Raw genomic sequence first — 21,782 nt, forward strand, 5'->3', positions numbered from 1 at the left:
GAGACCGTCCTCTGGTGCCTCATGGGGGGGGGGGGGGGCTCAGAAGTGCTTGTGAGCTGCCGACAGGAGGAGGCTTGGGGTCGAGGGGGAGAGCTGGATGGATCTGAATGCCTCCCTCCCTCCCTGGGGCAAGATCCGGGGGCAGACAGCCTGGTCCCCAGGCCTGGTCCCCGGAGACTCCTGGGTGTGGACGGTGTGTTGCGGGGGGAGATCGGGACCAAGGCAGTAGCGGCACTAGCAGAACCCACAGGCACACCCGGTGTCTGTGCTCCAGGCCTGCAAACCGGCGCCTCCGCAGGGCGACACGGCTGGCCCAGGCAGCCGAGGTCGAGAGGACACGGCAGGTGGGAGGAGTCTCCGCCAGAGGACACCTGTTTGTGCACGTGCAGGGGCGCCCCCCGGAAAGAGGGGAACCCTTAACACAGGTTCCGTGTGAAGGATGTGAGGAGCCGGTTGAGAGGGACCAGCCTGGTTCCCCCTGCGGGCGGCCTGGGCCCCACACCCCGAGCTGGGCACGGCCCCCGGGAGGCAGTGTGGGGCCGGCACAGGCTGGTCTGAGAGGAGCCGCGGGCACAGTCAGCGGGACAGAGGGGCAGCCCCTCGGGGACCGCCTCTACCAGCTGGGCTCAGGTCACACTGGAGCCTGGAACACACACTGTCCCCCTTCTCCCCCGGTTCCTCGCGGCTGGGGGTGCAGAGGAGGAGCCGTGGCCCCTTCCTGAGGCGGGCCCTGCTTCCTCCTGCTCCCAGGCCATCCTGGCCACGCCTGAGGGAGCCCCTCTGTTCTCCTCTGGGTGATGGCGGACACAGGCTCCGAGCCCAGGCCCTTCCCTTACGGGGTGGCTCCTGAGGAGAGCTGCGCTCACCTGGGTCCCACCTGCCCTTCCTTAGAGCAGAGCCCCTCCTGGCTCAGCCCCGAGGGCCCTACACTGGCCCCCGTGCCCCCTGCCAGGCCCTGCACTGGGGCCGCGGGAGAGGCAGGGTGGGCTCTCGCCTCCTGCCTGGCTGTGCTGCGATGCCCACAGTGGCCCAGCCTCCTGGGACCTCACCGGCCCAAGGTCAGTGCAGGGAAGGCCGTTGTCAACAGAGAAATCAAGACCTAACTTGCCCTGAGGGCACTGATGAGACATTTGGGGAGAAAAGTTTCCTTATCTTTGACTCCATCGGGTGGCATGAGTTTTGAGTTTTGAGAAGGGGTGGGGCTCAGCGGTGCAACACAGGAGGACTGACCGTGGCCACAGAGAAGGGGAAGGAGCTGAGACATGGAGGACAACCCAGCACCCAGAGCCAGGTACCACCGGCCCCTGAGCAGCCCTGCCTCTGAGCCCTCCTCCTGGCTCCCTGGAGGGGACTTGCCTTCTCCCCGGGGGCCCCCTGCTTCTCCCATCCCTCCTGATGGCCCTTCTATGTCCAGCCAGGACCCCTCAGCTGATGACCAGCTGACCTGTCCTACCCCTCCCCTAGGCCCCCGGCTAGAATCTGTGGATCACCCTTGTGAGTTCCTGTTTCTCCTCTCCCTCCGTCTCCCATGAAATCTATCCTCTCTGCCCTGAACCGGGGCCCTAGGAGGTCACGTTCAGGGTTATGTGTTCTGTAAGGACATGATTGTTTTCATGAAGAGAAGGGAAACACCGGGAGAGACCAGTTTGGCATCTCTCCTCCCCGATGGGGCCACCTGTCCCTGATGCTCCGTGGGGCTCGGGTTAGCCCAGAGGACGCGAGGAAAGAGCGCCATGGTCGGCAGCAGGCAGGGCTGGGTCAGGGGGAGGAGGGCAGGATGGTGATGCCAGGAGAGGCCCCGTCATAGCTCTGAACCCCTGCCCTGCTCCCCGGGAAACCCTGACCACAGGGCTGGGCTGACATCCCAGGAGCCCCCGCAGGGGTCAGAGAGGGAGGTTAGGTGGCTCCAGCTCAGTGAGTGGACGGCCATCCTGTGGGCCTAGCTGGGATGTGGGTGGCGAGGGGAGGAGAACGGGGTGATCCCAGAGGGGCCCCATGACTTGGGTTCCTCCTGCCTGTGCCCACAGACGCCTGATGGACATAAACACCTTCGAGGAAAACTTCCGTGACGTCAGGGTGAGAAAAACATACCTGTGCTACAAGGTGGAGGTCCGGGAGGGTGACGCCTGGACCCCAATGCTGGAGCACTGGGGCTACCTGCGCAACCAGGTGAGGGCCCAGCAGGCAGGGCCCCGGGATGCAGGGGGGAGGCTGCCATGGCCTTGGGGTGTCCTCTGAGCATGTCCCTTGGGCCCCCAGCTGCTGTGATGGGCAGCTTTGCCCCACACCTAAGGAGGCAGGCACAGGGTCCCAGGGCCTCCAGGCTCAGCCCGTCCCTCCTGCTGTGCCGCTGAGGAGGAGCAGGCAGAGGGAAAGACACCTGGACAAGGGTCTGCTCTCCCCTGGCCCCTCCCGGCAGCCATGGCCAGAGAGCCCGAGTTGCCCCGGTGCCCTCCAGTGCCTCCTGGGAGAGCCCGGCAGGCTGTGGTCCCACAAGTGCACTGCCAGCTGCACGCAGCCCAGGACGCCTCCCGGGCCCCCACCCACAGCCCCCAGGGCTGACTGCCTCCTCATCCCTGAGCCGCTGGTCTCCACAGCCTGTGAGCCCCACACGACGCTCCCCCGTGTGTCCTCACCTCTGCCTCGGTGGCTCCCCCTCTTCCCTGCAGAGTTGTCTCACCCTTGGGCTCAGCCTGGGGCAGGGAGGAGGGAGGGGCTGGTGCACAGGAGGGAGCTGGAGGTCGGGGAGCAGACGCAGAGCCCCCTGCCTGCAGGAAGCACCCCCCTGTGAGGCATCAGGCCCAGGACCTGGTGCTCAGCGGCCTCCTCCCTCTGTCCCCCGCTATTTATTTATTTACTTATTTAAAAATCAAACCTAATGCAATCCCATGGTGAGTGAAATGGCAACAAGCTCAGTGGGGACTGGTCAGTCTCAGAGCCCGGGAGCCATGGTGTGCGGGTGCAGAACGAGGCCTCTCTGCCCTGTGCCCGTTGTGAACGCTGATGTTGTGTGATTCCTGAGTGCCTTGCCTTTGACCGTGTAGATCCTGCGTCCAAACAGCATTCCTCTTGATGCTGAGCCGTGCCCCTCTTTCTGTGCTGGAGGCCAGGGCCTCGCCTGCCTCAGGCTGGCCCCCTCCCGGTTCACAGGACGTGACAGATCCCTCTTCTCCCCGCTCTGTGCTCAGGGTGCGGACACACCCTGGTTACCCCGCCGTCATGCAGAGTTGTGCTTCCTGGATCTGTTCCCTTCTTGGCCCCTGGATCAGGAGAAGCAGTACAGACTCACCTGGTACATCTCCTGGAGCCCCTGCCCTGACTGTGTCCCGAAGCTGGTTGAATTCCTGCAGGAGAACAGCCACGTGAGCCTGTGCATCTTCGCTGCTCGTGTCTATACCAAAATCGAGGGATATGAGCCTGGGCTGCGTGACCTGCGGGACGCTGGGGCCCAACTCGCCATCATGACCCGCAATGGTCAGCAGGAGACTCCTGAGGGGGGGAGGTGGGTGGGCAGAGAGGCTGGGGAAAGGCTGCACAGAGGGGGCAGGAGGACAATCTGGGTGGGGACGCCTGTCAGCTGCCTGCAGGGGGAGTGCTGGGTTTGGAGAGGACAGAGTCTCTTGGAGGAGAGTTCAGGGAGAGAGGGGTCCTGGGGAGTGGAGGGGGGTTCCTGTGCCATAAGGACTAGGTCCTTCCTGGTAGAAGGGGAGGGGCTGCCTCAGATTCCAGTCCCAGTGGGAAGAAAGAATGTGAGGGGTGAGCTCAGTGCCTGGGGAGGAGAGGGAAAGGGGGTGGCAGATTCTGGTGGGGAGGGTGTGTCCTCAGAGTCAGAGACCTGGGTCCGCCCTGCACTCTGGAAGTTGCTCACCGTTCCTTCCCTGTTCCCATCAGAGCATCAGCACTGCTGGGACACCTTTGTGGACAACCAGGGCCAGCCGTTCAAGTCCTGGCCTAACATGGATAATCACATACAAAATGAATCTCAGATGCTGGAGACCATTCGGGGGGTGAGATTCCTCCCTCCTGCTTCCCCCGCCCCCACCTCCTCCCCTTCTCTCCCTGGGCTGTCTCCCCTCTGGGTCACCTGCTCCCTCCTGGGCCCCAGATCCATCCCTCCCTTCAGGCCTCAAAAGTCCCTCTGCTTTCTCCCCACCTGCCCCCCTTTTCCTCCCACCCCCGCCTTTGTGACCGCCCCAGACGCTGCTCTGTTCACCTTCCCACCTGCCTCACTCCCGCTTCCTGCACCTCCTCCTCCTCCATCCAGAATCCGGAAAACTGAAGCACAGACGTCCGTCTCTCTGAGCGGCCGGGGGTCTTCTGCTGAACGAGGAATAAAACAATTTCTTCAGGAAATAAAAACGCACCACGAGCCCCATCTCCACCTGGACCCCCAGAGACCAGCAGAGGTAGCCAACGGGCTGCTGAGGAATTTTAAAAAATCTGATCCATTTACTTGTCATTTAGGACCAGTGATGTGTTCCAAACACACCGGTAACATTCTATTCAATACTGTCAGAATCAGTTTTTACTTTTAGGGAAATAATGATTTTTTATTGATTTTAAATCCAGAGTAATAATAGGAAATATTAAGAATCTTCCACAAAATGTCTGTTTCTCTGTAAGTGTAGGAGGAAGTCCAAACAGTTCAATAAACACCGGCAAAGTGCAAAGGGCTCTCTCTTTTGTGGGTCCCCCTGGGGGGGCAGTGGTCTCAGGAATTCCTGCTGCTCAGCCAACTCCACACTGTTGGTGGGCCCTGAGGAGCCGCCTGAGAGGGAACTGAGGAGCCGCCCTGGCCCCACGCCCTGAGCTGGGCACGGCCCCCGGGAGGCAGCGCGGGGCCGGCACAGGCTGGTCTGAGAGGAGCCGCGGGCACAGTCAGCGGGACAGAGGGGCAGCCCCTCGGGGACCGCCTCTACCAGCTGGGCTCAGGTCACACTGGAGCCTGGAACACACACTGTCCCCCTTCTCCCCCGGTTTCTCGCGGCTGGGGGTGCAGAGGAGGAGCCGTGGGCCCTTCCTGAGGCGGGCCCTGCTTCCTCCTGCTCCCAGGCCATCCTGGCCGCACCTGAGGGAGCCTCTGTGTTCTCCTCTGGGTGATGGCGGACACAGGCTCCGAGCCCAGGCCCTTCCCTTACGGGGTGGCTCCTGAGGAGAGCTGCGCTCACCTTGGTCCCGCCCTGCCCTTCCTCTAGAGCAGACCCCCCTGGCCTGGATGTTTCTAGAAGAAGAGGGGAACCTGGGGGAGGCGGCACCCGCTTCCCTCTCTGCGCAGTGTCCCCGGCCAGGGCTCCCCCGTCTCAGCCTCCCGCGCTGTCCTCTGGGGTCTCCTCAGGCGCCTGCTCCCCTCCGCTGTCATGTCTCCCGGGGGAGGGGGCGGCAGTGGGAAACCCGGAGCTGCTGAGCCTGTGCCCCTTTCAGCGGGCGGCTGTCCTCCCCCTGACAGGATGGCTGGTGGGAACCCACAAATTCACTGTTTCTACGGCGGCTCCTGTGGAGACTCCGGGGGCCTGCCCTGGGGACAGAATAGACTGGAGGGACATGAAGGCAAAGCCCTTACACAGACATTAAAGGCATTTTCTGTCCTCACTGCCCAGGGAGGGGATGAGGCTGGCCGGGGGCAGGAACAGGGCGAGGGGCAGTACACGGGGACGGAGGAGGGGGTAGACCTGCACGTGAGCGCTGGCCACCGCTCCAGTCCTGCATCTCCCTCCCCGGCCTGGATGTCCGTCACCCAGGACAATACATGGTGAGGGTCATTTAGCGGGCGGCCTTGTCCTGCTCTGTCTGTGGTGGTTTTTAAAATACACTTCTATTGATTTCAGAGAGCAATGAAGGGGGAGAGGGAGGTAGAAACTCCAATGCTGATAGTCATGGATCGGCTGCCTCCTGCACGCCCCACACTGGGGATGGAGCCCGGAACCTGGGCCTGTGCCTGGACCGGGAATCGAACCGTGACCTCCTGGTTCATACTTGACCATCAACCACTGAGCCACACGGGCTGGGCAGGCTCAGTTTCCCTGAGAGCCCTGGAGGCCACGAATCCCTGTGAGTCTGAGACCTGGTGTCACCGGGCAGGGGACGAGGTGGTCCTTGCCAATTCACTCCCGTTCGATGTAGCTAACAAGACTGTGATTTTAACCATGCCCCTCCTCACTGCGGAAAACGTGCGAGATCGGGTGAGTAAAAACTGCCCTCTAACCAGCGTGCACTATGGGTCACTGAGCAGTAAGTCCGGGCCCTGCCCCTGTCGTTCCAGACTCTACACAAACACGAACCTGGGATGCAAGGACAATTTGAACTGGCCATGCATTCGGAGAAGCCTGTACATGAGCCTCAACTCAAACCGGAAACAAGGGTTCCGATGAGGGCCCCCAGCCACGTGCAGATGTGGGGAGGGCGGCCTGTTGGCTGGTGACATCTGTCCTCCTGGGTGGACGGCTGGCTGAGGCCGGACAGGCTGCTGGAGATGTTTTGTGTGTGCTTTTCCTCCTCCTCACAGCACCATCGGCCTCCAGGGAGAGTCAGCGGAGCCCACAAAGACGATGCTGAGTGAAAAGTCACGTATCAGAAGAGTCGGTGTTACGCCCAGATTTCGTGATCCCCAAAGACCACCAGGGAGCCGAGTCCGATGCAAAAGCAAATAGCCTTTTTATTTCGAGCTAGCCCGAGCTCAATCCCATGTACATGATGCAATGGTGAGGGGGAGAGAGCAGCGGGCTTCTACAGAACAGAGGATTTGTAGGGGTCTGGGAGGTAGGTGGTGAGGTCACTGCTCTGGCTGACCCTAATTGGTCGGCGGAGGGCTAGGGTCCAGTTACACAGTGACATGGTTATACAAAGTGGAGTCAGGAGTTAACGCTGTCCTGTCCTCTCATCATGTTGTTTGTCCCCATTTCTATGAAGTGCCAAGTCAGGCAAAAACCAGCCTGTGGTCCTAGACGTGCTAACCCGGTTCCCTGTGGGGGGGACAGCTGGGAGGGGACAGGAGGGACTCCCATCTGGGATACTGGACAGAGCCCCCCCCCGCACCGCCCCCCAGTCTGGGTGATGGTTATGCCACCTGGAAACCCAGGACCTGCCCTTAGCTGTCAGTTATACCCCAGGAAACAGAGAACGGACAGAGGAGGCTGCGGAGCTCACATTTCCAAGAAGGAACACCTTTCCCCAAAGGGCAGAGGGCATCCTGTCCCAAACGGGTTCCCAGGTGAGAAGGCCAGTCAGATCCACGCAGGCGCACCAGGATTGCTCTTGGTGAGAAAGGACATTGAAGATTTTCAGCCATTGAAATCCGAACGCCCGGTCAGACGTGGTCGAAAGTGGAACCGTGAGGAAGAAGGAGGAAGTGAAGCCGTCCTTGCAACATGACGACAACGACAAGAGCTGTCACAGCCAGTGTCGTCGGCGTGCGTGTGAGCCAGGGACTGAGCCACGCCAGGGAGTGTGTTTGGAGGCCTCGCTGATGACGGCGGTGGAGCTGCCATTGGGGGATGAGATGTGTCATCCCCGTGGGAAGCCAGACGGCCCTCTGCTGCTCTCTGCTCCCTCCGGACTCTCTCCAGCCAGTGACCCCTCCGCAGGAAGGACCCTCACCTGCACCTCTCCATCTGAAACCTGCCGCCTTTTATTTTTTATTTTTTTAATGTATTTTATTGGTTTTTCACAGAGAGGACGGGAGAGGGATAGAGAGTTAGAAACATCGATGAGAGAGAATCATCGACCACCTGCCGCCTGCACACCCCCTACTGGGAATGTGCCCAGAACCACGGTACATTTTCTTCACTGGAATCTAACCTGGGACCTTCCAGTCCACAGACAGACGCTCTATCCACCGAGCCAAACCGGCTCCGCCTGCCTCCTTTTAGACTAGCATTCATTCATTCATTCATTCATCACACCTCACATTGAGCTCCCCTGTGCCGGGTGCGATTCCAGGGGCCGTTCAGGTGCTGTGCGGTCTGTGCTCTGGGATTTCACAAACAAAAACTCTCCTTTCAGCCACTCCTCCCTCCATCCTCTTCCCAGAAAGGCAAAGGCCCCCTTTCTAGAACATGAGACTTGTACAAACTGTCTGCGTGTCCTGCCCCTCCTCTCCTGCCTCCCGCTGGTTTCCACCCCCGTGCTGCTGTGCTGGGGGGAAAGGGGTCTTTGTCAGGCCTCGCCCTGCCCCTCGCCCAGCGGCAAGTGACACAACTGAGCACAGCCTCCTCCTGCAGCTGCTCTCCTCTCCTGGTTGTTGGCGACACTCCCCTGCATTCATTCCTTCATTCGTTCATTCATTCAACACACTTCCTACTGAGCTCCTCTGTGGGGGAGACCCAGCAACTCAGCGGACTGCACCGCAGCGCCGCGCCCGGCGATCCCGGGGCATTACAGACCCTTGTGTTGTCACCACAGAGGCTTAGGCCCAACACTAGCTTCAGTGGGCGTGTTTTGTTTTGTTTTGTTTTGTTTTGTTTTAATATGTTTGGGATTATTTTTGTTGAAAATCCGTACCAATAAAGGGCTTACTGAGAATACTTCTGACTTTTGATGAGTGATTGTCAAACAAAAAGAAAGAAAGAAATAAAGAAAGAAATAAAGAAAGAAAGAAAGAAAGAAAGAAAGAAAGAAAGGGGAGGGGAGGGGAGGGGAGGGGAGGGGAGGGGAGGGGAGGGGAGGGGAGGGGAGGGGAGGGGAGGGGAGGGGAGGGGAGGGGAGGGGAGGGGAGGGGAGGGGAGGGGAGGGGAAGGGAGATGATTAGGGTGAGGAGAACTTGAAAATGCACCGCCCCTCAGGGTGGAGGAGGGCCTGGGGATGGGGAAGGCAGGCTTACGGGTTCTCTGGGTCTGAGCAGGAAGGCTGTCAGGAAGCAAAACTGACCCCGGGGCCCATATTCCTTATTCCTGGGCAGAACCAGCAGTCCCCCGGCCTCCGTGGCTTCCGTCCACGGCACCTTCTTCCTGCTGATGCCAACTGTCCCTGTGGGGCCGGGGCAGTCTGGCCGGAGCCTGCACTGGACCAGGCCCAGCAGCTCGGCGGGCCAGTGCTGGGCTTTTAGAGCTCTGCCTGAAGGGAGGTGTCACGTCTCATTGGCCAAAGCTGACCCCAGCGCTGCTGGGGAGCGGGGCTCCACCATGGCCCCGGGGACGGAGAACCAGAATGTTCCACAGCAGCCCTCTGCCCTCCGTCACCCATCCCAGTCAGTAAGCCCGGGAAAGGGAAGAGGTGTGGCCATTGGGGAGAGACCCATCCCCTCTCTCCATCATCCCTTTCCCTTTCCCTCTGCAGGCAGCCTGGTCCTGCTGCCCAGAGGCCCTGTCTCCAGCAGAGGTCAGTGCTGTGCAGAGGGCGGCCCCAGAGCAGCAGGGGAGGGGGGTCTGAGGCTGAGCAAGGTCACACCCCAGGGCCCGCCCACCCTGCTGCCAAAGCAGGAAGCAGGTGGGGCCTCAGCTGAGAAGGCGGGAAGGTTCTGTATCATTGAGGGACTTTCCTGAAACCTGGGCCTGAGTCAGAAATGCCACGCCAGCCCCAGGGACCGAGAGCCAGGCCCAGGAGACACTCCGCTCCGGAGCCCTGGCCCAGGTACTGCCCGCGCCCTGCCCTTACTGCAGCCCTTTCTACGTGGGCGCCCTGAGGGGTCTCTGTCCTCAGCCTTGTCCCCCCTGCTCCAGCCTGGCCTCTCCCCTCTCTGGGCACCTTCTCTGCAAGTCCCACTCCAGCGGGGCCGTGCCCTCTCCTGGGGCTGCCCCCACAGGTGCTTCTGAATGGCCCTCCCGGCCCTCCCCCAGGCCTGCTGTCCCCTTGGTGCTCCTCTCAGTCTGCACTTGTGGGGCTGGCTGTCCCCTCCCCTCACTCCCCCCTCCCGCTGTCCCTGCAGCCCCTGCCCTCCTTCTCTCCCAGCTTCCTGCCCAGAGGAAGTCCAAAGCCTGGACACATCCACCAGGACATGCTGAGAGGAGGGCTGCCTTGAAATGACAGCCCACCCAATTAGGCCAGAGAGAGACTCTGGGTCGCTATTGGGAAGAGCAACTGAAGTGGACGCTTGGCTGGGGCAGGGCTGGGGAGGACTGCAGTCCTCAGGCCCTTCCCGCTCCACTCCCTGGAGAGGACGCTGGAGAGAGGGGCTTCCCTGCAGAGAGGATCCCTCTGCCCTTGCCAGGTCCTGGCCACGCAGGATGCAGGCCGGCAGCAGCTGACTGTCCTCCGTGTCTCTATGGAGTCTGAACCATGCTGAGCGAGGCCCTGCCAGCTGGGCTTCCCGCACAAGGCCTTACAGGCAATGAGGGCTCCCCGGTCTCTCACCACAGGCTTCTGCTCCCTTGTCCGGACCACCCCCCTCAGCCTCCAGCAGGGTGTGAGGGGCTGGGACCGAACCCTTCAGTGTGAGGGACGTTGGAGGGACAGAGGATAAGGACAGTGGGGATGCTCGTGGCCAAAGCAGTAGGAAGGGACTGAGTCAGGAGGACACAAGCCAGAGGGAAGACTTGACACAGTGACCTGAAGAGATGGAAGGGAAGGACAGGAGAGGGGTGGGGGTGGGGTGGGTGGGGCAAAGCAGGGCTGAGGCCAATGGGAGGAGACCAGGGGCAGGAAGGAGATCCAGTGCAGAAGGCTGGGTTGTCAGGGGACTGGGGCCGCCATTGAGGGGCTGAGAGTCAGCTTGTTTCCTAGAACAAGACCTGTAGGAAGAGGAGGACAGCATGAGCCAGGTTCAGCCACTCAAGAATACTATTGGAATCTGGCCCAGCCCCTGACCCCAACTCAGCTCTGGAGGGTGTTCTTCTCCTGCTGGTCTCCTCCAAGATGGCGGCCACCTCCACTATCATGCCTCCTTCCCAGGGGGCAGGCAGAGAGGGGACTGGACCAACCACAGAACGTTCCAGCCTGTACATCCTTTCGATGGGCAACAGCAGGGACCCGCCATGAAGGCCAGCCGATGGGCGGCCCATCAATCCATTTCCAGCGGCCTTTCCCTCCTTTGGGGACCCTGTGGGTGTGGCAGAGGGAACAGGACTGCCTCGTGGTTCCCCACCTGTAACACTCAGAGAGGAACAGGGACTGACCGCGGGGCTGCGGTGACAGTTAAAGCTCAGGCATCTGGGACAATGTCTGAGATAATTCGTCTTAAACAAAGGAGGAGGTTATTGTAAAAAAGAGGGAAGTCTCTGGCTCCATAAATCAGTCTGTTTACAAATAACCCTTCAGTCCTGCAGCCCTGTCTGCTCACCCCAGGTGCAGCCAGGTGTTGGGAAGACGTGGTGACCAGCAGCATTGGGGGCCTCAGTAGTGGTCAAAGCTGAGACCCTGGACAGGGCTGGGCCCTGCTCCTGAGCCCTCCTCCTGCCTTCCCTGATGGGACTCCCTCCGTATCCTCTGCCAGCTTCTCCTCTGCCCCGGGTGTTCCTCCTGTCTCCTGACCCTGTGCCTCCTGGCCTCTCCCCAGGACTCCCAGCATGCCCTGTGGGCTGCGGCCCTCATTCCTGTCTCCTCCTGTCCCTTCTGCAGCTGTACCAGGGAGAATGCCAGTCCCAGAACTGACGGCACCATGCCCGTGTGAGCAGGACCTACTCAGAGGGCCTCCATTCCCTTTGCTTTAAAGGAACCCCTGCCTTTTGGTGCAGACTCACCGTGTCCCGGGACCTGGGCAAAGTCCCTTTTATCCGCAATTCTCGGAGCAGGGAGTGACGACCGAGCACAACAGTGCCCTGAGGCCAAGTTCTTTTTCCCTTTCCCAAGATTGCATGTGGACAAGGTAAAACCCAGATCCACACCCTCTCTCTGCCCCTTTCCTCCCTTCTTCTTCCCTCTCTCCACGCTGCTTCACTTCTCTCCGTCTGCCCAGATGATTTATCTTCCTTTTTGATCCTGTTCCTTCCTCCCCTACTCCCTTTCCTCTTCTTTGCCCTCATGGCTGCCTCTTTCCTTCCCTTCCTGGTTCCCCTTTAAGTTGACTTCAACTCGCTGAGAACATAAAAGAATGTCCATAGAAATGGAGATATATATACCATGTTCATGGAAGGAGTCTCAGTGCCTCAGGCATGTGTATTCCTGCTAAGATTGAGCTACACATTGATAATAGGGTATCTTATGAAACAGGAAGAAGTTTGTCCATCTCTCATCTGGTTTGGCCAATGGTTGAGCATGGACCCACAAACCTGGCAGTTCATGCAGGGGCACATGCCCAAGTTGGGGGCTCTTTTCCCAGTAGGGGCATGCAGGAGGCAGCCAATCAATGATTCTCTCATCAATGATGTTTCTCTCTCTCTCTCTCACCCCGTTCCTTCCTCTCTGTGAAATTAATAATAAAAATAAAACATCTTTTAATGAAATTTTGTCCATAAATTCATGAAGAACTGTACAAGGCCAATACAATCTCAAAAGTGAAGCTAAGGTGGATCGGCATAGGAGATATTGGACCAACCTGAAGCCCTGGCAGTGCAGCATGATAGTCAGGTGAGGCAATGGAGCAAATGAGAGTCAGAGACAACTACACACACACACACACACACACACACACACACACACACGCACACGCGCGTGCGCGCACAGGAATGACAAGCAGGAATCTCCTAGGTTCCCCAGACACACCCACAAGCCTCCGTGGGAGGGAAGGAGGCCGCTGACGTCACCACTCCCCAGACAGCTGTGCAAGAGCCTCATCATTGAATCAGCTCCTTGGGTTTCAATCCCTGGGCTCTGGCAAGAGCCCCCACTCTGCCTGGAGGCAACAGACCAGGACACAGTCCCACTGGGAAAGAGACGGACCAGCGGGCTGAGAAACGTGGTCTGACATGATGGCAGGGTCCCCACTCCCTGCGCTGTCACATGCAGGTCCCTGCAGACCTGACCCCCAACTCCCAGGGCCCGGAGGGCTCAGCGCTCAGAGCTTTGCCCACGACACCGGGCCTGAGACCTCGGAGAGGGGGGCTCTCAGCCTGAAGTCACGGCCGAGCCCTGGGCTCGCCAAGCCAGCCTGTCCTCCCGCCGGGAGGGCACCCACTGGAGGGCAGACCTGGGCCTCATACGGAGCAGCCTCTTGCCCGGCCAGCGTGGGCCAGTGCTTGAGCATCGACCTATGAAGCAGAAGGTCAAGGTTCAATTCCCCGGTCTGGGCACGTGGCCGGATTGTGGCCTCGTTCCCCATGAGGGGGTGCTGGAGGCAGTCGATCCATGATTCTCTCTCCCCATTGATGTTCCTAAGTTTCTCTCCCTCTCCCATCCTCTCTGACATCAATAAAAATATTTATGTTAAAAAGAAACATGCAACAACGTGTCTTCTGATTTGATGATGAGGCCCTTGCACACCTGTCTGCTTCCTATCCCACCGACTGAGGCCTGTGGGTGTGTCTGGGGAACCTAGGAGATTCCTGCTTGTCATCTGCTTGCGTGTGTGTGTGTGTGTGTGTGTGTGTGTCTGTGTCTGTGTGTGTGTTTGGTGAGTCAGGCAGACTTCAGCCCAGTGCCCAGGCCCAGCTGTGTGCCAAGCCCGATCTCTGTCATGTCTGTGGCACCTGCAGTGGGACCACCTCTGGAAGCAAGGCCATCAGCCACAGCCGCAGAGCAGCATGCAGCGCGGAGTGCGCTGGGGACAGACTGGGATGCAGTGGGCACGGCTCTGGGAGGCAGCGTGGGGCCGGCACAGGCTGGTCTGAGAGGAGCCGTGGGCACAGTCAGCGGGACAGAGGGGCAGCCCCCCGGGGACCGCCTCTACCAGCTGGGCTCAGGTCACACTGGAGCCTGGAACACACACTGTCCCCCTTCTCCCCCGGTTCCTCGCGGCTGGGGGTGCAGAGGAGGAGCCGTGGCCCCTTCCTGAGGCGGGCCCTGCTTCCTCCTGCTCCCAGGCCATCCTGGCCGCGCCTGAGGGAGCCTCTCTGTTCTCCTCTGGGTGATGGCGGACACAGGCTCCGAGCCCAGGCCCTTCCCCTTATGGGGTGGCTCCTGAGGAGAGCTGTGCTCACCTGGGTCCCCCCTGCCCTTCCTCTAGAGCAGAGCCCCTCCTGCACTGGGGCCGAGATAGAGGCAGGGGTGGTGCCCGGGACCTGTCCTGTGGGGCTGTGTGTCCGGGCAGGACCTCCCTCAGGCAGGAGCACCTGTCCTCTCACCTGTGCTCTTGCCTCCTGCCTGGCTGTGCCGCGATGCCCACAGTGGCCCAGCCTCCTGGGACCTCACAGGTCCAGGGTCAGTGCAGGGAGGGCAGTTGTCAACAGAGAAATCAAGACCTACTTGCCCTGAGGGCACTGATGAGACATTTGGGGAGAAAAGTTCCCTCTTCCGTGACTCCATCGGGTGGCATGAGTGTCTTGAGTTTTGAGGAGGGGTGGGGCTCAGCGGTGCCAGCTCATCAGGTTCCAGCTGCTCCGTTGGCATATAAGGCACCTCAGTCCTTGGAGCATCACAGGAGGAGGACAGGCCGTGGCCACAGAGAAGGGGCAGGAGCTGAGACATGGAGGACAACGCAGCACCCAGAGCCAGGTACCAAAGGCCCCTGAGCAGCCCTGCCTCTGAGCCCTCCTCCTGGCTCCCTGGAGGGGACTTGCCTTCTCCCCGGGGGCCCCCTGCTTCTCCCATCCCTCCTGATGGCCCTTCTATGTCCAGCCAGGACCCCTCAGCTGATGACCAGCTGACCTGTCTCACCTGCTTCCCCTACGCTGCAGGCTAGAATCTGGGGTCACCCTTGAGGGTCCCTGTTTCTCCTCTCCCTCCATCTCCCATGAAATCTATTCTCTCTGCCCTGAACCGGGGCCCTAGGAGGTCAGGTTCAGGGTTATGTGTTCTGTAAGGACATGATTGTTTTCATGACGAGAAGGAAAACACCTGGAGAGACCAGTTTGGCACCTCTCTTCCCCGATGGGGCCACCTGTCCCTGATGCTCCGTGGGGCTCAGGTTAGCCCAGAGGACGCGAGGAAAGAGCGCCATGGTCGGCAGCAGGCAGGGCTGGGTCAGGGGGAGGAGGGCAGGACGGTGATGCCAGGAGAGGCCCCGTCACAGCTCTGAACCCCTGCCCTGCTCCCCGGGAAACCCTGACCACAGGGCTGGTCTGACATCCCAGGAGCCCCCGCAGGGGTCAGAGAGGAAGGTTAGGTGGCTCCAGCTCAGTGAGTGGACGGCCATCCTGTGGGCCTAGCTGGGATGTGGGTGGCGAGGGGAGGAGAACGGGGTGATCCCAGAGGAGCCCCATGACTTGGGTTCCTCCTGCCTGTGCCCACAGACCCCTGATCCATGGAAGGACCTACATGGACAACTTCAGAAACATACGTCAGAACCAAACTTACCTGTGCTACGAGGTGGAGGTCTGGCAGGATGACGCCTGGACCCCAATGGCGCAGTACCAGGGAATCCTGAGCAACCTGGTGAGAGGGCACAGCAGGCAGGGGTGCCCCTCACCCCCTTCCCCGCAGAGTTGTCGCACTCTTGGGCTCAGCACGGGGCAGGGAGCGGGGAGAGGAGCCCAGAGGAGAAGCTTGTGGACCAGCTGGTGCACAGGAGGGAGCTGGAGGTCGGGGAGCAGACGCTGAGCCCCCTGCCTGCAGGAAGCACCCCCCTGTGTGGCATCAGTCCCAGGACCTGGTGCTCAGCAGCCTCTTCCCTCTGTCCCCCGCTATTTATTTATTTACTTATTTAAATATCAAAGCTAATGCAATCCCATGGTGAGTGAAATGGCAACAAGCTCAGTGGGGACTGGTCAGTCTCAGAGCCCGGGAGCCATGGTGTGCGGGTGCAGAACGAGGCCTCTCTGCCCTGTGCCCGTTGTGAACGCTGATGTGTGATTCCTGAGTGCCTTGCCTTTGACTGTGTAGATCCTGCGTCCAAACAGCATTCCTCCTGACGCTGAGCTGTGCCCCTCTTTCTGTGCTGGAGGCCAGGGCCTCGCCTGCCTCAGGCTGGCCCCCTCCCGGTTCACAGGATGTGACAGATCCCTCTTCTCCTCCCTCTGCTTAGGGACGCTTCCGGGATCCTAACAATCAAACGAAGGCCCATGCAGAGTTGTGCCTCTTGGATCAGGTACCTTCTTGGCACCTGCATCGGGGGATGCACTACAGACTCACCTGGTACATCTCCTGGAGCCCCTGCTCTGACTGTGCTCTGGAGCTGGTTGAATTCCTGCGGGAGAACAGACACATGAGCCTGCTCATCTTCGCTGCCCACATCCGTATCCATGGATGTAATCATGGGCTGCGGGACCTGCGGGACGCTGGGGCCCAACTCGCCATCATGACCCGCGATGGTCAGCAGGAGACGCCTAATTTGGGGGGGAGGGTTGGGGAGGCTGGGAGTGGGCAGGCAGAGAGGCTGGGGAAAGGCTGCACAGAGGGGGCAGGAGGACAATCAGGGTGGGGACCCCTGTCAGCTGCCTGCAGGGGGCGTGCTGGGTCTGGAGAGGACAGAGTCTCTTGCAGGAGAGAGTTCAGGGGAGAGAGGAGTCCTGGGGAGAGGAGGGGGGTCCCTGTGCCATAAGGACCAGGTCCTTCCTGGTAGAAGGGGAGGGGCTGCCTCAGATTCCAGTCCCAGTGGGAAGAAAGAATGTGAGGGGTGAGCTCAGTGCCTGGGGAGGAGAGGGAAAGGGGGCAGGAGATTCTTGGGGAGGGTGTGTCCCCTGAATCAGAGACCTGGGTCCTCCCTGCACTCTGGAAGGTGCTCACCGTTCCCTCGCTGTTCCCATCAGAGCATCAGCACTGCTGGGACACCTTCGTGAACAACCAGGGCCAGCCGTTCCAGTCCTGGCCTAACATGGAACAATACATAGAAGATGAGTGTGATACGCTGGAGAACATTCTCTGGGTGAGATTCCTCCCTTCTTCCCCCCCTCCCCCCTGTCTTCCCCTGTCCCATTCTCTCCCTGGGCCTGTCTCCCCTCTGGGTCGCCTGCTCCCTCCTGGGCCCCAGCTCCATCCCTCCCCTCAGGCCTCACAAGTCCCTCGGCTTTCTCCCCACCTGCCCCCCTTTTCCTCCCACCCCCCCTTTGTGACCACCCCAGACTCTGCTCTGTTCACCTTCCCACCTGCCTCACCCCCGCTTCCTCCACCTCCTCCTCCTCCTTTCAGAATCGGGAAAACTGAAGCACGGACGTCTGTCTCTCTGAGCGGCCGGGGGTCTTCTGCTGAACGAGGAATAAAACAATTTCTTCAGGAAGTGAAAACGCACCACAAGCCGCATCTCCACCTGGACCCACAGAGACCAGCAGAGGCAGCCAACGGGCTGCTGAGGAATTTTTAAAAATCTGATGCATTTACTTGTCATTTAAGACCAGTGATGTGTTCCAAACACACACCGGTACCACTCGATTTCATACCATCAGAATCATATGTAGAGGATTAATTATTTACATTGATTTTAAATAAAAAACAATAACATGAAAGATTAAGAACCTTCCAAAAACGGCCTATTCTTCAGAAACCGTTTTTGGCTCAGTGGATAGGGCGTCGGCCTGTGGACTGAAAGTCCTAGGTTTGATTGTGGTGAAGGGCATGTACCTGGATTGCGGGCACGTACCCAGTAGGGGGTGTGCAAGAGGCAGCTGATCAATGATTCTCTCTCATTGACATTTCTAGCTCTCTATCTCTCTCCCTTCCACTCTGTAAAAAAATCAATAAAATATATTTAAAAAAAACAAACAAAAAAATTACGTTAATTTGGAAGTTCTTCACAAGATAGTTTGCATTCTTCTTTCATACTACGTCACAGAGACGAGGTGTGTGTTCCGTGTTTGTCGCCCGCTTCCATGCAGGCGAGCACGTCAAGAGCGCAGGAGACCCTGTGCCAGTGGCTCCCTGTGGGCAGCACGACCCCGGGCCCTCCCGGCAGGCAGCACCCGGGAACAAGCCTGGACCCAGCGGCCTGGCCTGGAGCAGACACCCCCAAAGCTTGTGGAATGAGAGAATGGGAGGGCGGGTGTTGGAGTTCATGGATGAGGGTGGGAAGGCATGACTAAACTTAAAATAGCCCGGAGGGGAGATGTTTAGGGAGGAATCAATCAATCAATCAATCAATCAACCAACCAACCAACCAATCACATGCTTCTGAGTCTCTGGCTCCCTGCCCCCTGGTCCCCCTCCTCCAGCCCTGCCCCTGCCTGCTCTGCCAGCCCAGAGGGCCCCCGCCCTCTCTCCGTCTCCCCCAGTTCTATCCCAAGGAGCCCGTCCACGCAGAAATCTGCTTCTTGAATTGGTTCAAGGCCCAGCCAGCCTTCCTGGCCCAGCGCCTGGCCCCTGAGGAGAAATACCAGGTCACGTGGTTCATGTCCTGGAGCCCCTGCTTCCAGTGCGCCAGGCAGGTGGCTGCGTTCCTGAGGGACCACACGACCGTGCAGCTCAGCATCCTGGCCGCCCGCCTCTACTACCCCAGGCGACCCCAGTACCAGCAGGGGCTGCATAGCCTGCAGGGTGCAGGGGCCCACGTGGCAGTAATGACTCCAGCTGGTGAGAGCCCGGCACCAGGGCAGGAACTGGGGTGAGGGGGGTGGGGGGACAGACTGGGACCAGGCAGGAAGGACCGAGCATCCCCAGCAGGAAGGAGAAGCCCCTGAGCTGCCTGCGGAGGTGGAGGTGGTGCTGGAGGCGGGAGGCGGGGAGCCTCCTGGACAAGAAGGCCAGGGGAGAGAGGTGGTCCAGGCTGGGGAGGGAGGAGGAGGACACGTGCAAGAAGGAGGCTTCCAGAAGGGCGAGAGGCGGGCCTGGTTCCCTGGGGAGAAGGGCCTGGAGCGACCTGCAGTCCGGGAAGGAGAGGGGAAGGGGTGTGGGGTCATGATGGGAAGAGGGTGTCCCTCGGAGTCAGGCGCTGAGTCCCCTCAGGGCTCCGGAAGCCCACCATGGTCTCCCCGTCCCTTTCAGACTTTGCCTTCTGCTGGGAAATGTTTGTGGATGACCACAAAAAGCGATTCCGGCGCTGGAAAGGAATATACATAAACAGTTGCAGCCTAGCTAAGAGTTTGGAGGACATTCTCAGGGTGAGATCCCTCCCTCCTTCTCCTGTCCCACCTCCTCCCCTTCTCTCTCTGGGCTGTCTCCCCTCTGGGTCACCTGCTCCCTCCTGGGCCCCAGCTCCATCCCTCCCCTCAGGCCTCACAAGTCCCTCTGCTTTCTTCTCCCACCCCCATTTTCCTCCCCTTTGTGACCGCCCCAGACTCTGCTCTGTTCACCTTCCCACCTGCCTCACCCCTGCTTCCTCCACCTCCTCCTTCTCCATCCAGAATCCGGAAAACTGAAGCATGGACTTCTGTCTGTCTAAGCAGTAGTGAGTTTTCTGTTCAACCACGAATAAAACAATGTCTTCAAGAAGAGCAACTGAAGTGGACGCTTGGCTGAGGCAGGGCTGGGGAGGACTCCAGTCCTCAGGCCCTTCCTGCTCCACTCCCTGGAGAGGACGCTGGAGAGAGGGGCTTCCCTGCAGAGAGGATCCCTCTGCCCTTGCCAGGTCCTGGCCACGCAGGATGCAGGCCGGCAGCAGCTGACTGTCCTCCGTGTCTCTGTGGAGCCTGAGCCATGCTGAGCGAGGCCCTGCCAGCTGGGCTTCCCGCACAAGGCCTTACAGGCAACGAGGGCTCCCCGGTCTCTCACCACAGGCTTCTGCTCCCTTGTCCGGACCTCCCCCCTCAGCCTCCCGCAGGGTGTGAGGGGCTGGGACCGAACCTTCAGTGTGAGGGACGTTGGAGGGACAGAGGATAAGGACAGTGGGGATGCTCGTGGCCAAAGCAGTAGGAAGGGACTGAGTCAGGAGGACACAAGCCAGAGGGAAGACTTGACACAGTGACCTGAAGAGATGGAAGGGAAGGACAGGAGAGGGGTGGGGGTGGGGTGGGTGGGGCAAAGCAGGGCTGAGGCCAATGGGAGGAGACCAGGGGCAGGAAGGAGATCCAGGGCAGAAGGCTGGGTTGTCAGGGGACTGGGGCCGCCATTGAGGGGCTAAGAGTCAGCTTGTTTCCCAGAACAAGACCTGTAGGAAGAGGAGGACAGCGTGAGCCAGGTTCAGCCACTCAAGAATACTATTGGAATCTGGCCCAGCCCCTGGCCCCAACTCAGCTCTGGGGGCTGGTCTTCTCCTGCTGGTCTCCTCCAAGATGGCGGCCACCTCCACTACCATGCCTCAAACTCAGGGGGCAGGCAGAGAGGGAACTGGACCAACCACAAAACGTTCCAGCCTGTACATCCTTTTGATGGGCAACAGCAGGGACCAGCCATGAAGGCCAGCGGATGGGTGGCTCATCAATCCATTTCCAGCGGCCTTTCCCTCCTTTGGGGACCCTATGGGGGTGGCAGAGGGAACAGGACTGCCTCCTGGTTCCCCACCTGTAACACTCAGAGAGGAACAGGGACTGACCGCGGGGCTGCGGTGACAGTTAAAGCTCAGGCATCTGGGACAATGTCTGAGATAATTGGTCTTAAACAAAGGAGGAGGTTATTGTAAACAAGAGGGAAGTCTCTGGCTCCATAAATCAGTCTGTTTACAAATAACCCTTCAATCCTGCAGCCCTGTCTGCTCACATCAGATGCAGCCAGGTGTTGGGAAGACATGGTGACCAGCAGCATTGGGGGCCTCAGTAGTGGTCAAAGCTTAGACCCCGGACAGGGCTGGGCCCTGCTCCTGAGCCCTACTCCTGCCTTCCCTGATGGGGATCCCTCCCTATCCTCTGCCAGCTCCCCCTCGGGCCTCGGGTGTTCCTCCTGTCTCCTGACCCTGTGCCTCCTGGCCTCTCCCCAGGACTCCCAGCATGCCCTGTGGGCTGCTGCCCTCATTCCTGTCTCCTCCCGTCCCTTCTGCAGGTGTGCCAGGGAGAATGCCAGTCCCAGAACTGATGGCACGATGCCCAAGTGAGCAGGAACTACTGAGAGGGCTTCCATTCCCTTTGCTTTAAAGGAACCTCTGCCTTTTGGTGCAGACTCACCGTGTCCCGGGACCTGGGCAAAGTCCCTTTTATCCGCAATTCTCAGAGCAGGGAGTGATGACCGAACACCACAGTGCCCTGAGGTCAAGTTCCTTTTCCCCTTTTCCCAAGGTTGCCTGTGGACAAGGTGAAACCCGGATTCACACCCTCTCTCTCTGCCCCTTTCCTCCCTCCTTCTTCCCTCTCTCCACGCTGCTTCACTTCTCTCCGTCTGCCCAGATGGTATATCTTCCTTTTTGATCCCCTTCCTTCCTCCCCGTGCTCCCTTTCCTCTTCTTTGCCCTCATGGCTGCCTCTTTCCTTCCCTTCCTGGTTCCCCTTTAAGTTGACTTCAACTAGCTGAGAACATAAAAGAATGTCCATAGAAGTGGAGATATATATACCATGTTCATGGAAGGAGAGTCTCAGTGCCTCTGGCATGTCTATGCCTGCTAAGATTGAGCTACACATTGATAATAGGGTATCTTATGAATCAGGAAGAAGTTTGTCCATTGCTCATCTGGTTTGGCCAATGGTTGAGCATGGACCCACAAACCAGGCGGTTCATGCAGGGGCACACTCCTGAGTTGGGGCTCTTTTCCCAGTAGGGGCATGCAGGAGGCAGCCAACCAATGCTTCTCTTACCATTGATGTTTCTTTCCCTCTCTCCCCCTTACTTCCTCTTTGTAAAATTAATTTGAAAAACATCTTTTAAGGAAATTTTGTCCATAAATTCATGGAGAACTGTACAAGGCCAATACAACCTCAAAGGTGAAGCTAAGGTGGATCGGCATAGCAGATATTGGACCTACCTGAAGCCCTGGCAGTGCAGTATGGTAGTCGCCAAGGCATGGACATGTGAGGCAAAGGAGCACATGAGAGAGTCAGAGACAACTACACACACACACACACACACACACACACACACTCACACTAGGG

At 59.3% G+C, this 21,782-nt stretch overlaps 2 protein-coding genes across 4 annotated transcripts in view; both read left to right on the forward strand.

The window, feature by feature from the left end:
• Positions 1-19,238, forward strand: part of LOC311620566 (single-stranded DNA cytosine deaminase-like) — a 74,901-nt gene extending 55,663 nt beyond the window's left edge. For 2 of the 3 annotated variants that reach the window (XR_014794709.1, XM_084880055.1), the window contains exons 3-5: positions 18,105-18,402; positions 18,814-18,929; positions 19,173-19,238. Coding sequence is in view for 2 of the 3 variants with exons in the window: in XM_084880055.1 (XP_084736181.1) it covers positions 18,222-18,402; positions 18,814-18,929; positions 19,173-19,187 (312 nt within the window). In the remaining variant the exon portion in view is untranslated. Of the gene's footprint in view, positions 1-17,677; positions 18,403-18,813; positions 18,930-19,172 lie in introns of those variants that run through there. The other variant, XM_084880056.1, reaches the window with a different exon arrangement.
• Positions 2,034-4,667, forward strand: LOC311620655 (DNA dC->dU-editing enzyme APOBEC-3G-like). Its single transcript, XM_084880197.1, has 4 exons — positions 2,034-2,169; positions 3,189-3,474; positions 3,892-4,007; positions 4,265-4,667. Exons 1-4 carry the CDS (start codon positions 2,035-2,037, stop codon positions 4,277-4,279), a joined length of 552 nt encoding a protein of 183 aa, XP_084736323.1. The 5' UTR covers position 2,034; the 3' UTR covers positions 4,280-4,667.
• Positions 19,239-21,782: the final 2,544 nt, after the last annotated feature.

The sequence above is a fragment of the Pipistrellus hanaki genome (assembly GCF_964339955.1).
Source record: "Pipistrellus hanaki genome assembly, chromosome: 3".
Classification (NCBI taxonomy): Eukaryota; Metazoa; Chordata; class Mammalia; order Chiroptera; family Vespertilionidae; genus Pipistrellus; species Pipistrellus hanaki.

Coding starts and splice junctions, on each gene's coding strand:
- LOC311620655 (XM_084880197.1), top strand. CDS start 2,035: ATGGACATAAACACCTTCGAGGAAAACTTCCGTGACGTCAGGGTGAGA. Junction 2,170..3,188: donor GGGGCTACCTGCGCAACCAG/GTGAGGGCCCAG, acceptor CTCTGTGCTCAG/GGTGCGGACACACCCTGGTT. Junction 3,475..3,891: donor CGCCATCATGACCCGCAATG/GTCAGCAGGAGA, acceptor TGTTCCCATCAG/AGCATCAGCACTGCTGGGAC.